The sequence below is a fragment of the Phaeoacremonium minimum genome, assembly GCF_000392275.1.
Source record: "Phaeoacremonium minimum UCRPA7 unplaced genomic scaffold PA7_03_scaffold_363, whole genome shotgun sequence".
NCBI classification, from domain to species: domain Eukaryota; kingdom Fungi; phylum Ascomycota; class Sordariomycetes; order Togniniales; family Togniniaceae; genus Phaeoacremonium; species Phaeoacremonium minimum.
The window spans coordinates 106,759-121,250 of record NW_006921267.1 but is presented as its reverse complement, the minus strand read 5'-3'; the positions used below and the strand labels follow the sequence as shown (position 1 = coordinate 121,250).

General features: G+C 51.3%; 6 protein-coding genes across 6 annotated transcripts; 4 read left to right on the top strand and 2 right to left on the bottom strand.

The window, feature by feature from the left end:
- Positions 1–78: 78 nt before the first annotated feature.
- Positions 79–1,714, top strand: UCRPA7_4763 (putative cystathionine beta-synthase protein; the record flags this gene model as incomplete). Its single annotated transcript, XM_007917314.1, has 2 exons — positions 79–344; positions 412–1,714. The coding sequence occupies 2 exons, from the start codon at positions 79–81 to the stop codon at positions 1,712–1,714; spliced, it is 1,569 nt and encodes a 522-aa protein (XP_007915505.1).
- Positions 1,715–1,969: 255 nt separating this feature from the next.
- UCRPA7_4762 (putative srp receptor beta subunit protein) lies at positions 1,970–2,848 on the bottom strand (the record flags this gene model as incomplete). The annotated part of the gene is made up of 1 exon (XM_007917313.1): positions 1,970–2,848. One exon carries the CDS (start codon positions 2,846–2,848, stop codon positions 1,970–1,972), a length of 879 nt encoding a protein of 292 aa, XP_007915504.1.
- Positions 2,849–3,821: 973 nt separating this feature from the next.
- On the top strand, positions 3,822–5,214 carry UCRPA7_4761 (putative palmitoyltransferase akr1 protein; the record flags this gene model as incomplete). Its single annotated transcript, XM_007917312.1, has 3 exons — positions 3,822–4,076; positions 4,211–5,020; positions 5,077–5,214. The coding sequence occupies 3 exons, from the start codon at positions 3,822–3,824 to the stop codon at positions 5,212–5,214; spliced, it is 1,203 nt and encodes a 400-aa protein (XP_007915503.1).
- A 622-nt stretch (positions 5,215–5,836) lies between these two features.
- On the top strand, positions 5,837–6,322 carry UCRPA7_4760 (putative palmitoyltransferase akr1 protein; the record flags this gene model as incomplete). The annotated part of the gene is made up of 1 exon (XM_007917311.1): positions 5,837–6,322. The coding sequence occupies one exon, from the start codon at positions 5,837–5,839 to the stop codon at positions 6,320–6,322; it is 486 nt and encodes a 161-aa protein (XP_007915502.1).
- Positions 6,323–7,703: 1,381 nt separating this feature from the next.
- UCRPA7_4759 (putative secreted protein) lies at positions 7,704–8,184 on the top strand (the record flags this gene model as incomplete). The annotated part of the gene is made up of 2 exons (XM_007917310.1): positions 7,704–7,706; positions 7,756–8,184. The coding sequence occupies 2 exons, from the start codon at positions 7,704–7,706 to the stop codon at positions 8,182–8,184; spliced, it is 432 nt and encodes a 143-aa protein (XP_007915501.1).
- Positions 8,185–8,575: 391 nt separating this feature from the next.
- Positions 8,576–9,276, bottom strand: UCRPA7_4758 (putative siderophore iron protein; the record flags this gene model as incomplete). The annotated part of the gene is made up of 3 exons (XM_007917309.1): positions 8,576–8,584; positions 8,731–9,209; positions 9,270–9,276. The coding sequence occupies 3 exons, from the start codon at positions 9,274–9,276 to the stop codon at positions 8,576–8,578; spliced, it is 495 nt and encodes a 164-aa protein (XP_007915500.1).
- Positions 9,277–14,492: the final 5,216 nt, after the last annotated feature.

Here is a 14,492-nt window from a genome sequence, read left to right as displayed (position 1 = left end):
CCTGCCATCATACCTTCGTCGAATCACCCTTCCTCCAACGAAGTCTCCGAGGAGCGCCTCCTCGATTGCTTACTGACCATGGCGACGACAAATGGCACCACGGATGTCGATGGAGCCATTGGCTTCGCAGACGCGACCAAGCTCATCGGCCACACTCCTTTAGTGCGCCTGAACAAGATCCCGCAATCGCTGGGCATCAAGGCCAAGGTCTACGCCAAAGTCGAGCTCTTCAATGCGGGCGGCAGCGTCAAAGATCGCATTGCCCTGCGCATGATCGAAGAAGCCGAGAAGAGCGGGCGCATCAAGCCCGGCGACACTCTGATTGAGCCTACGAGCGGCAACACGTAAGTATCCCCTCGTTTTCGCGACAACCAGCGTTGAAATCGAATGCTAATTTTGGCCCCTTCGTAGTGGCATCGGGCTCGCTCTTGTTGGCGCTATCAAAGGCTACAAGACGATCATCACCCTCCCCGAGAAAATGTCGGCAGAGAAGGTCTCGGTCCTGCGCGCTCTTGGCGCCACCATCATCCGCACACCCACCCAGGCTGCATGGGACAGTCCAGAATCACACATCGGCGTTGCCAGACGTCTGCAGAAGGAGCTTCCGAACGCACATATTCTCGACCAATACACCAACAAGGACAACCCGCTGGCGCACGAGTTCGGAACGGCAGAGGAGATATGGGAACAAACACAGGGCAAGATCACCGCCGTCGTGGCTGGAGCCGGCACAGGCGGCACAATTACTGGTCTGGCGAGGGGATTGAGAAAGCACAACAAGGACATCAAGATCGTGGCGGCGGATCCGTATGGGAGTATCCTGGCATTGCCCGAGACACTGAACCAGGGCGAGCTGGCGAATATCCCATACAAGGTGGAAGGCATTGGCTATGACTTCATCCCGGATGTCCTTGACCAGGCGGCAGTTGACAAGTGGTACAAGACCGACGACCGTGAGGCGTTCATGTACGCTAGGCGTCTGATTGCTGAGGAGGGACTGCTCGTCGGCGGCTCCTCGGGGAGCGCAATGGCGGCAATGACAAGAGCTGTGAAGGACCTCAACTTGGGAGAGGAAGATACCGTCGTGGTACTGCTACCCGACAGCATCAGAAGCTATCTGTCCAAGTTTGCCGATGACGACTGGCTCGCCGCCAACGACCTCTTGCCCTCTGTCAACGGCGCAGAGGTCGAGGCAGCAGCCCAGGCACAATCGAGGCGCCGTCCCAGCGACCCATACGGTGGTGGAGTTATTAGAGATCTGAGACTGAAGCCAGTAACTTCCGTGGTCAGCACGAGCAAATGCTCAGAGGCTGTCGAAACCATGCGGGACAAGGGCTTCGATCAGCTGCCAGTGCTTTCACCAACGGGTGGTAAACTGGTCGGGCTGGTCACTCTCGGCAACCTGCTATCATATATCTCGCATGGCCGCGCAAGTGGCACAAGTCCTGTGAGCGATGTCATGTTTGACTTTGGCAGACTCGACGAGGTCATCACTGACCCGCGGGACATCAACACCGAGACCGCAGCAGGATCGAGCAAGAAGCGGAAGTTTGTTGAAATCACACTAGACACGCCACTTACGGTGCTCAGCAAGTTCCTGGAGTGGAACAGTGCGGCTGTCGTTACGGAGAAGGGTGGTGAAGGGAAGAAGCCTGTGGCAGTGGTGACTAAAGTAGATCTCTTAACATGGATGCTGAAGCAGTCCAAGAAATAGATAAAACAGGAGTCGAGCTATGGTCATTGCAGGCGTTGACGGACATGGGAGTGGCGTTAGTTTCAACTTACGTGCGCTCAGCACCGAGGGTACACCTAGACTCAACGTCTATGGTTAGCGATGGGGTAATTCAGGTAGACAAAGAAATCGCCATGCTATTGGGGACCTGGCGGCGGAAACTTGGATCATTTCAATAGACCAGAGAGACCTTGCATTGACTTTGTATTACAATTATTACCGGAAGCTACGTGTTTCTCAGATCTTGTCTCCAATCCACGTCCACCATTTGTCCACGCCGGGGCCATCCCCGCCCTGAATGTTGCCGCCCATCACGTCCACGTCGATGTCGAATTCCCGCATCTGGTTGAAGGAGAACTTCCCGCTGCCATACTCGCCCAGCCAGTCATCATTCTCCTCGCTGCCCGCCCCAATCTCGTCCGTGCCCACCCCGGAGTCCAACAGACCCTTACTCCTCGTTTTTCGTATGCGTCCGAGCTCGGCCTCCAGGTTGCTCTTGACCAACGCAGCGGGGAGCGCGGTGAACAGATCGAGCTTGTTGGCCGCGATCAGCAGGGGGATTGTGTACGGCGCCTTGGACGACTTGGTGCTGCCCATGCGCTTCTGCAGCATCAGCAGGATATCGTATAGGTAGGCAGCTGTCGAGGCGAGGACCTCGGGCTCGGAGAGCGCTGCGGCGTCCACCATGAACACGACCGCCTTCAGCTTTGCCGACGCCGTCGCGGGCGGAGTCAACCTCGTGAAGGCGTGATGTCTTAGCTTGCCATGGCCAGGAGTGTCGACGATGAGAAACTTTCTCGCGGTACTGCCAGTGGCGTCAAGATCGTCGCGGAAAGAGGATGTGCCCTCCTCGTTGATGGCCAGCTCGACCGCCGACCAAGTCTGGGATGTATGTGTCGTCGTCGGAGCTTTGCGTTCGAAGAGCGTCAGGAGCGAGGTCTTGCCTGCGCCGGAGGGACCAGCCAGGAGGACTGAGGGCAGGACCGTGTAGCTGCCTTTATGGCTGAGGTAGAAGTGCAGAATCAGAGGCACAAGGAGCACGATGGCGATGCCAATCACGAACACCGGCATGGAGGGCGTCATGATGGTTTCGACGGCATTCTTGAAGTTGTCCATCTTGGCGGCGGCCTGGCTGGCTTCGTTTGTTCGCGCCCCCTTCGTTGTCGCCCGCGCTTCTCGAATGGAAAAAAGGAACAAGAGAAAGGAGAAGAAGCAAGCAGCAGAGATGATTTGGAGGAATAAAAACGAGCTACTGTGCAAGATGCCGAAAAAGGAGGCCCGGCGAGCGACGGCGGCGGGATTGAGGCCGGAGATTGGGCTTTTGGCGGGATCGAACGATTTCCGTTGAAGACAACACGACGTCAGTCCAGTCGTATTAGTAAATCCTCACTCATGTAGACTGACATTTGCGACGACTTGTGGGACCCCCACCTCCAGCTGTGCCCATACTGAGGTGTGCTTAGGTAGGTATATTTATGGTGGGTGGCAAGCCCTGTAACACTACCTAACCAGTGCTCGAGGACTTAGCGTCTAATCCACTAGCAACGGTGCTCAAGAGGCCGCTAACCCCCTTAGCATCGGCTATGGAAGCAGTGGGTGAGGCTGAAGCACAGCAGCAGCTTGGGCCTGACAGCGGCGCTTGGGCCACGTAACCGGGGCGCAGCCAGTTAGGTTAGTTACCTAGGTACCTAGGTAGTTGTATGTGGATTCAGCCTTGCTACCTAGAAGTACCTAGGTAATGTTAGGTAATGTCCGCGAGTTTTGGATGGCTGAGCAAAGCTGAAGTTGGATTGGATTGATTTGCGTCGCAACGAAAACACCACCCATTATCCTTCTCCGAGTATCACCACAGAGAGACGACTGGATGCTGCTTTCATACGCAGGAAGAACGTATTTCAGTCATTATTCCGTATATTCGTCGTAATGCGCCTGCACGAGTAGACTGCCTTCAGCCTCCCGACCTAGACTTACAGCACGCCCTTCCTCCATTCACGCGACTCGACTCGACTCGACTCGATTCGACTCGACGACGACGACAACAACAGCGGCGACAGGCAGCTTCACAAAGCCGCCCGCCAAGCAACTCGAGATGGCGCAAAACCAAACCACAAGCCCCGTCGCTGCTGTGGCTCCCATACAACCGTCCTCCAAGGGCTCGACCGCCGCCCCCAAGCTCAACAACGAGATGGAGATGGGCAGTCTGCCCGCTGACGGGGTCCCTTTGGGCGCCGGCGACATCATGCAGCTGGCTCGTGTCGGCGATGTCCCCGGCATGGAGAAGCTGTTCGAGTCCCAGGAATACGATGCCACATACACCGATGACGAGGGTATAACGCCCCTACACGTGAGTATATCCGATGCCGATGCCCATCCGTCCTCTCCCGGACAATCGGCATTGTCCTCCATCAGCCGGACCACCCGGCCGGGCTACTGGGCGGCAACGGGGCATGCATAGGCTAACCTCCGGGTCTTTCATAGTGGGCCGCCATCAACAATCAATATGCCATGTGCAAGTTCCTCATCGAGAACGGCGCCGAGATCAACAAGAAGGGCGGCGAGTCCGTGGCCACCCCGCTCCAATGGGCTGCCCAGCGATGCCATTACTACACAGTCCACCTGCTTCTACAGCATGGGGCCGACCCTCTCATCACCGACGCGCAAGGATACAACACGCTTCATATAAGTACCTTCAACGGGAACGTCTTCTTGATTGTCCTTCTGCTGCACAGCGGCATTCCCGTCGATGTGCTCGACTCCTTCGGCCACACCGGCCTCATGTGGTCCGCATACAAGGGATTCCCAGCCTGCGTGGACGTCTTTCTACGATGGGGTGCCAATGTTCATGCAACGGATGAGCAAGGGTTCACAGCACTACACTGGGCACTGGTGAAGGGCAGCCCAGGCTGCGTGCAAAAACTCATTGAATATGGCGCGGATCGGTTCGCCAAAACACAGACCGGAAAGACACCAGCTATCACGGCGCAGGAACTCAACACTCTAGGAGCATGGCATAAGGCGCTAAAGGAGTGTGGTTACGATGAAGATGGCCATGCTGTCAACCCGTGCTTCCCCGGGGCAACGTACTTGCTGAAGGACAAGCGCGGGTTTGTCACCAAGTTCACCTTCCTGTGGCCGTTTGTGATGGTATGGGCTATGATTGTAGTCCTGGCTGGGATGCCTGTATTTGCGGCTGTGCCGTTATCGTTACTAGCTGGTTACACGCTACAATGGGTGGCCGTTCGTGTCTTGGAGCACGCACCGCCAGACATGCGGCAGTTTCAAAGAACGGTTAGATTATTCTTTTCGTCTACGTCTCATTCAAATTCATTGACATAATCTCCTAGCCCTGGCTCGCAGGAATCTTTGCAGCGTCGTTATTCTGGATTGGCATGAATTGGTTCTTCACCATCCTGCCCAACACTACATTCAAAGCTGGTACGCTATCCGCCATGGAGATTAAAGCACTTGCTGATGACGACTAGATGCCGATCACAAACACTGGCTTCTTAATGCCTCGTTTGCTTTCTTTTACAGCCTTATTGCCTACTTTTACATAGCGTGTATGAGGAACGACCCAGGATTCGTGCCGAAAATGAGCGGTATTGCGGAACAGAAGGCTGTCATCGACGAACTTATCAGCCTATGGAAGTTTGATGAATCCAATTTCTGTGTTACGTGCATGATCCGGACTCCGCTCAGGAGTAAACACTGCAGAAGGTGTCAGAGATGTGTGGCCAGACATGACCAGTAAGCTCACGAGACTCTTTCTGGCATTCATTTGAGCTAACGCCTATTCTCAGCCATTGTCCTTGGGTTTACAATTGCATTGGCGTCAATAACCACAGGCATTTTTTCCTCTACCTCATTAATCTCACGTTCGGTATTATCGTCTATGACTGGATGCTGTACTATTATTTCTCCGCGACATCTGGCAGCAGCTCGGACCAGTGCAACATCCTTTCTCCCTCCCTCTGCAAGGTGGTGAACGCTGACGCCTACACCCTCCTGCTTGGATTCTGGGCAACGCTTCAGCTAACATGGGTTTCGATGCTGCTATTCGTTCAGTTCCTCCAGGTGTCTCGGGCAATGACAACTTATGAGAACATGTTTGGAATCGATCATCGCTCAGCAAGCGCCCTCACATCAGCGTTCACATCTACAGGCGCACCTCTCGACCCGAATCATCCAGACGTCGTGCCGCCTTCTGGTGCTAATGGCCAGCCAGACATCCAAGGCCCAGGTGGGCATCATGGACACAAGCATGGCGGCGGCTTCCTCAAGCAATGGGGCAAGCTCCTTGGCGTGGATGCCTTTATTGAGACAGCCACGGGCCGTGGAGCTGCCGCTGGCGGCAAGAACAAGCGGCGGAAGAAGAACCCATACAGCCGTGGATGCATTACGAACTGCAAGGACTTCTGGTGCGACCCGGCCCCTGTCTTTGGCCAGCGGGAGCTTGGTGCGGCGATGCTCGATGGCCAGGTCGTCAATTACACTGAGATGTACGAGAGCCCATCTTTAATGACGATAGGCGGTCGGTCCATGGGGGGAAGGAGAGGAGCCTATGAGGCTGTCGCTAGTGAGGAGGTGTAAAGGGTGAGGTTGTTATACTAGTTACGCTGTACAGGATATGAAAAGGTTGGGTCAAGGGTGCTCACGGGTTATTCTTTGTTGAAGCCGCATTGCATATTTGACGACGGTCTTGGAGTACGGATGAGCTTTAGCAGGTTTCAATAGTCCTCAAATGCCCCAAGTGCAAATAGATCAAATCTGCCTGGACAGTGTGATGGTGGTATTGTGAATATCGTTTTCGCAAGAAACCGCCTAAACCAATTCAGACCAACTCTTAGCAGAGTTTCCTACAATGCCTTCAGGATAGTTAGTTTTCTATTAAGAGCACACCCGCGCATGTAGGCTTTAAGTCTGAAGACATTCACAGGTCAGATAACCAATACACAAAGGTATTCAGACCACGCATCTCCCTGTTAGCCTATGACAGCGCGGGGAACGATCTCTCGCCGCCTTGGTGTTTCTTGGCTACCATCGGCGAAACACACGCCCGTAGCTACTGACACCATTGGCTAGTCTAGAGCTGCAAGATGGCGCAAATGTAACATGCAGCCCAATGACGGCCATAACACCCCTGGAAAGACTTGGAAATAGCTCGCTTGATGCAATCACAGGGGCAGGTGTTTAAAGTCCAGGGGCCGTCTGCCAGGGTTTCATGCCATGTTCACATGCCTTTCACCCAGGAACCTCTCCAAGTAATGCCCTTGTTGATTGCACGTGTACATATGGCGCAGGTCGCGCTGCATCTCGCAACGTTGCTGTCGGGCTTGTCCTGCTTCCAGAAAGCGTTTATGGGCTCTTCGTGCAAGTTGGACAACATGCGAATTGAGTCGCTCCCACGATGCAGCCAAGCCTTCAATTGAAGCCATTATAAAAGCTCAAGGCAACCCTTTGAAGTGGCGGATGCTCTCTCTCTCACACTCGGCAGCTACATATTCCCATGAGGATAAGCCATCTACTGTGAGCATTAGAACAGGAATAAACCATGAAATTCGCGAGACTGCGCACCGCTATCGCGCTGGTATTGGCCTCGGCTCAAGTCATCGGCGCCGTCCCAGCAATTGTCAGTCCAAGAGCTGTGAATCCCCCCACAGCTCTGCCACAGAAGGCTACAGCCAATGATCTTCGTTGGCAACCGTCCCTCGACTTTGACACTGATAGCTGCTATAATGTTCCTGCCATCGATAAAGACGGCAACATTGCTCAGGGTCTTCCACATAATGTAAGCAAAAACCAGAACTAGGGTTAGCGGCGAGGACCTCGTTCTCGAGTTGGGATCTTCGTGAATGTTGCACTGTTATCACTAATTCGAGGACATGTAGTTCGTTGGATTGTCAACAGATTGCCGGGATCTGTCTGATTTGAATAACAATAATGTCTATTCTCGTCAACGTTGCAACAATGGATGGTGTGTTTACATCTATGATTACTACTTTGAGAAGGATGTTGCACTCCAGTATCTCATTGACACCGGCCATACCCATGACTGGGAACATATCGCTGTGTGGGTCAAGGACAACACGGCTCAATATGTTGCCGCCTCGCAGCATGGCGGTTACGAGATCAAGGCAGCGGCCGACGTTCGATGGGATGGAGAACACCCTAAGATGGTGTATCACAAAGATGGAATCAGCACACATTGTTTCCGCTTCGCCACTGCTGCTGACGATGCCATTGAGAACCACAAGGGCGTTTGGTTCAGGGGTGATCTCGTCTCATACAATGGCTTCCCAGCTGGCATCCGTGATCTGCTGTATGCGCATGATTTTGGCTCTGCAAATATCGCGCTCAAGGACTCATCTTTTCCGAATCAAATCACGAATGCGAAACCCAGTGCTATTACGTTCGACAATAATTTGGATGTGGGATCACCGGGAGTTCCATAAATTAAAGATGAGAATTTTATTGAAGTCACCTTTGGATGTATATAATCTGGCAGACTTCAAGGCAGCGTCGAGACTAGTCTTGGTCAATATGAGATCAGACATGCAATATTTCCCTCAGTGATTTTCCTGGGATTCTAATTCGACCTTCGATGCGATACACGCCAAGTCAGAGATCCAATTGAATACGAATGATAGGCCCCTACACACGAATCTCCTGCCGTTGAGGTTCAGTTCTTAGTGAAACTTATTCTTCTCCGCAAGAGCATCATTCTCCAGGAAAATCTCAATCTTCTTAGTCATCTTGGGAGTTATGTCTTCGCAAGCAATAGCCAAGCCAATTCCTACCACTCCAAAAGCTAGCGAAGCGAGGGCGGCGTTGCTAACGAGATAATTAGCCATCCTAGATCTTGTCAATCAAGTAAGAGTGCATATATGTTCGCACCGAAGACCAAAAGCTGCTGCCTGCTTATATGCTGTTTCTACGGCTGTCACGACAGCTTGTGTTGCGCCAGGAACATTCCCAACAGTGGCTATTCCTTTACTCACTGCTGCCATCAACTCCTCCAGGGATGATTCTGGAAGACCAGCACGAAGTGCTGCCTTAGGGATGAGCTCTGCTCCCTTGGTGCTCAGGCCGTTTCCAATGGCACTAGAATAACAAGCGGATGCGACAGCACCTCCAGCGTATCGGGCCAGCCCAGCAAGTCCACCAGAGATGCCAAGGTAGATCTGGGGGACTCCAAGCTGGGTGAAAGTCACTGCCAAGTATGCGGCCCATCCGTAGGAAATCTGCCCAAGGACCACAAATGCGATCATCATGGCCTTGTTATATGGCGTGACAAGAGCCATGAGACTGCCCCAGAGCACGAGAGAGAAGACCGAGCCGATCAGAGTCCATCGCCAGTGGCCAATTTTATTACCAAAGAGTGTAAGTAGAAGAGCGCCAAATGGTAAGCCAAGATTCGCTGGTAGGGTCAGAAGCATTTGTTCTGATACTGATGTATTGCCATCAATGTAGAAGTCGTCTGAGGATGTATTGTTAGTGAAAATGCTCGCATGAATGACGGACGTTGCAAAAAGCATACTCAGCATTGTTGGATAGATCACTGCAAGGCCATAGAAGAACCCGACGACAATGAACGACAAGCAAAACGGAGCAGTGAATTCACGGCCCTTATGGCTCTTGAATATCTGAGTGGGGCACAAGGGGTACTTCACGCCTGAGAACTGCTCCCAAAAACCAAAAGCTATCACAAAAATAAAGCCAAGAGTAAGGCATATAATAACTCGCTTGTCGCTAGCTGGGATATAAGTGGTGTAGACAACTAGGCAAGTCAACATAAGGCTGCCAGAGGATTAAAAGCACGAGTAAACTCACTTCCTACGAGAACCATGACAGCACCAGGCGTAAATAGAAGTGCACCTATCCAGTCCAGCCCTTTCAGAGCGTCTCTCCAAGGAACTCCTCGAGGATGTTTTGGGGGAACTGGGTGTTATGTTAGTCTGTGTATGCTGTTACAAGAGAGTAGACCAACAGTAAAAGAAAGCTAGGCCGGTGAATGCTACGCATGAGATAATGAATCCAGCCCAGTAGATATACTTCCATCTGTCATCTTCAAAGTTGATGGCAGCTCGGCCAACCACTGGTCCAATGATGATCATCAAATAGACAAACCCGTCAGCTAGAACCACCCCAATATGCCTGTATCGATTTGGAAGTAGCTCAGGGCATGCAATCAAGGCAACACCAGCAGTACCCGACCCGGCACCGTTGAGACAGAGCCCGGCAATAAGTTGATCCGAGTTCTTGGAAGTTGCAATTACAGCGTATCCAACAGCGTTGATGAAGTTTGAGAAAAGAAGGAATGGCCGTCGCCCAAAGAGATCGGAGTTGCAGCCGAACAGGAGAATAGTAATGGTAGCGGCAGTAGTAATGCAAGGGACAACCCACGCGGAGAGTGAGCTGTCACCAAAGCGTTCGAGAAGTTGGAATGCAACTGCAGATGTTGTCGGTGTTGCCCTGTGAGATGTCAGCGGCCAAGTTGGCCCTTAGATTTGTGGAGGTCAGAAGTACCAGAAGGGAACTCCAAAGCTCAACGACAGCAACTAGAGTTATTAGTATCTACTAAAAGGGAGCCTGCACATGAGAGTCCTACAAAAACACAAAGCCATGCTTTCGCTGTTACGCGCTCTTCACGCGTTTCTTGAATCTCTGTATGTATATCGTTTACGGGATTGTTGCTGCCGTTCGAAGAGTCAGGAACATGTTCCACCATTTCGAGACCGTGTGCCCCTGACTCCTTCTCAGTCTGTTGGTTGTTGGGTTCACTTTGCTCTGCTGCCATTTTAGTCGTTCAATTTCAATGCACCAAGATCTCAATGTTTTTCAGAACCGATAGTCGAGTCTGGTACAGCGGAAGCTGGTTATTAATATCGTTGAATCGCTAAATCGACGAGTTTGATTGTGAATATGCCACTCATAGAGTAAAAGCACATCCGGTAGCGTCCTTCTCAACTCATCTAGTTGATTGGTTCCAGTGCAGCGGTCTTGAGGTTGCATCTACCCCGTGGGGAAGGATAGCTAGCTTGACACTACGGTCTTTGAAAGCCGAGAACCACCGCCTTTGAAACTGGCTATGGTCGCTTATCAAGGCCGCCGCTAGTGATTCATTAGTGGAGTCTCATCGGTTCAACAGTCCGCTTAGCCCCCTACTCAGATTCTACCTTCTCCTCGTGCTAGTGCTTTTGATTTCATCATGTGAACTCGAGGGACGTGAGGGGGTGCGCGTTGGTCCGAACTTTGATGTCATGATATTGGGACTTCTGAATTGAGCTGCACTTCTTGCAATACTGTCTACTGTAATCTGAGCTATCTCCTTGGCTAGAGGCTTACAACCGAAGCACTTTCGCCATATCCCAATGAACGCCCCTGTGGGAAGGCAATAACAACGCCTCATCCATCAATAACGCTGTATTTTCGGCCATTGAATACCGCGACTCTGACACAACCTGATACATTCCCGAACACGCCGATCTCTAATTCGCACAAAGCTACAAACATCGAGTGGCATGAATGTGTGATGTAACCAGGAAATGGGGCTCGTTGTCCAAACTGTTAACTGATTTGTCGCATTCATTGGCATTTCCATACCACCACTTGTTGCTCGCACATTGTTCAGTTAGTATACATGTGAAATTTCATTACTGTACTCATGGCTTACTGGAAAGATACTTGCATCTTTGTTTGGTCTTCACTACTAGTATTACCCAAAGAAAGATCCAAATGAATGCAGCATATCAGTTTGTGAGCCAGCAGGGAGGAATTCGTCAAACGAGAAAGCTTCTGGTACATCTGTAAGCAGTGGTTCGCCACAGCTAGCCCCATCAATCCAGCTGATGTCTGTAAGAGGATGGAAAATGCTAGGCAGTGGAACATCTCGAAATTCCCGAAGCGGAGGAGCCATGGTAACCTTATCTTCCAGGTCTAGCAGCCTCATGGCGTGTTGGATAACCTTTCTTGCACGCTTGGTTGGGAGGTGACTCTTCTCTAGCTCATTTAGAGCACGTATGCACATCTGAAGGCAAGATAACTGGAGTTCTTCGTTCGAATGACTTGAGCGCTCCGCAATATTGGCGATTAACGTTGTTGATGCAGTAGCAACAATGTGCAATGCTATCCAAGATAGAGTCATGGCACTTCCTTGTTGCTCGTGGTAGTCTCGCAAATAGTGAGCAATTAGACAGGCATGCTGTACACAAATTTGCCTCGAGATATTATTCAAAGTGGCTTGACTCGGGTTTCCGAATTGTGCAAGTGGACGATGAAGAAGTACGTTGGCGGCAGCATACTGCATGCTGAAGGTTGTGTTAATGATGAAACAAGTTTTTTCGATATGGGGAGCATACTGTAGTAGTATCACTGCGGGGCTTTGATGTGAATTGTAATGAAGCACAATATCAAGAGACGCACACCACTCTCGCAATCTTTGATCGAGAGATGTCACTCGATGTTTTGTTGTCTGAACACCGTTCCTTTTCCTAGGTCAGTGAACGGATTGGACAGATGCATATGTAACTCACAGCGCATCACAAACCGACCCCACAATGTCAAGTAAGCTGGCCCACGCCGCAGAGATCTTCATCTCTGGGGATGCGTCTGAAGGGGGATGATCCGGCCGCTGCGCGGTGATATCTTCCATCTTTATCATTTGTGGTCGGCCCAAATACAGAGCCCAGATTCTTTTGATATGAGTTGAGAACTTTGCCGCAGCAAATCAGGGGGACTGACCTATCGAAACTCACGCAACTCCACAAAGCAATTTGGCGAGCTTCAACGTCTACTTGAGTAAGGTTCGCGCAACCTAGAGTCTTGCTATCCGTATGAAGCCCCAGCTCAAACGCGAGACGACATGCGCCGCCTGCATCCAGCCACCCTTTGGTATCGTTCGAAATAACGCAGTAGATTTCGCTGAGAAGTTGAAGGGCCTGTAGCGTTGATATCCCGGGGCGATTCAGCTCCGCGTCGAGTAGAGAAGCACATTTACTGACTAGATACGGAGGATCCTCGTTCGTATCATCCTCTGCGAGGGCCAGCGCGCGTATACCGGGCTGGTCAGAAATCGCAGCGGCACGGGTCAGAATGCAACAGACTAATAGCTTGCTGCAGTATTTCGTCTGTCCGCTCTCGAAATCTCGAAGGAAAGCTGCTTGCTAGTGAGCATTGGGTTATGCAATGTCAGGGTCAGAACTTCAAACCTTCTTTGTGGATTATCGGCACCATCTGATACTGATATTTCCAGTATAGATCTAGTAAGTATCCTTGTAGCTCCAATGGTATGTAATCCTGCCATTGGTGACTGCCGCGCGCACCGTTTGATTCTCGTGTAAGAACTGATGATGTAACGCTTTCGCTCAAATGAAGACTTGAAGTTGGGCCGAAAAATCGAAGTCGACCGACACGGTCACTGTTTAGCTGACGCTGGCCTCCGCAGAGCCTGACAATCATGTTATCAGAAGCATTTGACATGTCAGACAGCGTTGACGAAGCGTCTGGACTCAGTGATTGCTCTTGGGTCCCAAAAAGCTCATTTGATATAGGCCCGCAATACATACGATACTCTGTCAACTCATCTTCTAGAGCTGATATGCGGGCTAAAAGCTCTCGGATTGTTTTCCGCGAGTTACTGAGCTTCCGCTCATCGATTTCAGGCGTGATACACTCTGTGCCAATCTTTCGACAGAGGCGACAAGGGCCTAGGTCCTCCGGAACAGAATGGCACTGGATCGGTCAGCGACTTCCTAACTGAAAGTAGGCATCGTATGCTCACCTTGACTTTCTTCCGTCTGCAGGATAGACAGGCCAGCGGCTTGCCACGTGGGCGGCCCTGTTTCTCCGATGGTTGCTGACCACATGACGGTAGGTTGGTGTTTACTGCACCCTGACGCTGTTGCCCAAAGTTTAGATCTGTCCACTGCTCCTCCATGATCATAGGTATGCTTGCAAATATGTAGCTGATGGCGAGCACGGTGGTTGAGACACTCTCGGACGGGAAATAGAATATGGTGAGGGCTAGGGAAGCTTCCATTAAAGTTTACCCCCGCATGTTGTCCCCGGATCCACATATCCGGGGGCCCTGCGGCTCAGCCCCATGGCTGTATTGGTGGGAACGAATTGACAATAATCATGAACAAGAAAACGAAGTAAACTTGATTGTGATCTATAAGTTCTGGTGTGTACGTGTTGGAACAGTTCTATTTAGTCAAATCTTATTGCGACCCTCCCCTTAACCTTTCCATTACTCATGAGATCGATCATCTCATGAATATCCTCCAGCTTTCGGTAATAAGTAACGTGCGGTTTGATGTTGTGTTCCTGGGAGAAATCGATACATTCTTTTAAATTTCGTGGAACAGAGTTACTCGCTCCCAATATCCTGAACTTCCCAAGCGCAATATCGATGGAAGTAAAAGTGAGCGGCTTCTGCGGATGTCCAACAACCATCAGAATGCCATTGATTCTTAGAACTCTCGGAGCTTCATCGTATGACGCCTTAGAGCTTGTATAGTTGACTACCGCATGACAGCCCCCTGAGGTAATCTGCTTGATCTTTTGCACGTAATCAGGATCCGTCTGCGTGTTGAAAACATGATCTGCCCCGCAAGACCGAGCCTCGTCTAATTGGCCATCTATAACGTCGAGGCCGATGACGAGATATCCTTTGGCTTTCGCATATTGTATTCCAAGATGACCTAGTCCTCCACAACCAATTATCGCAACCCATTGACCTCCGGGTATCCCGAGATCTGCT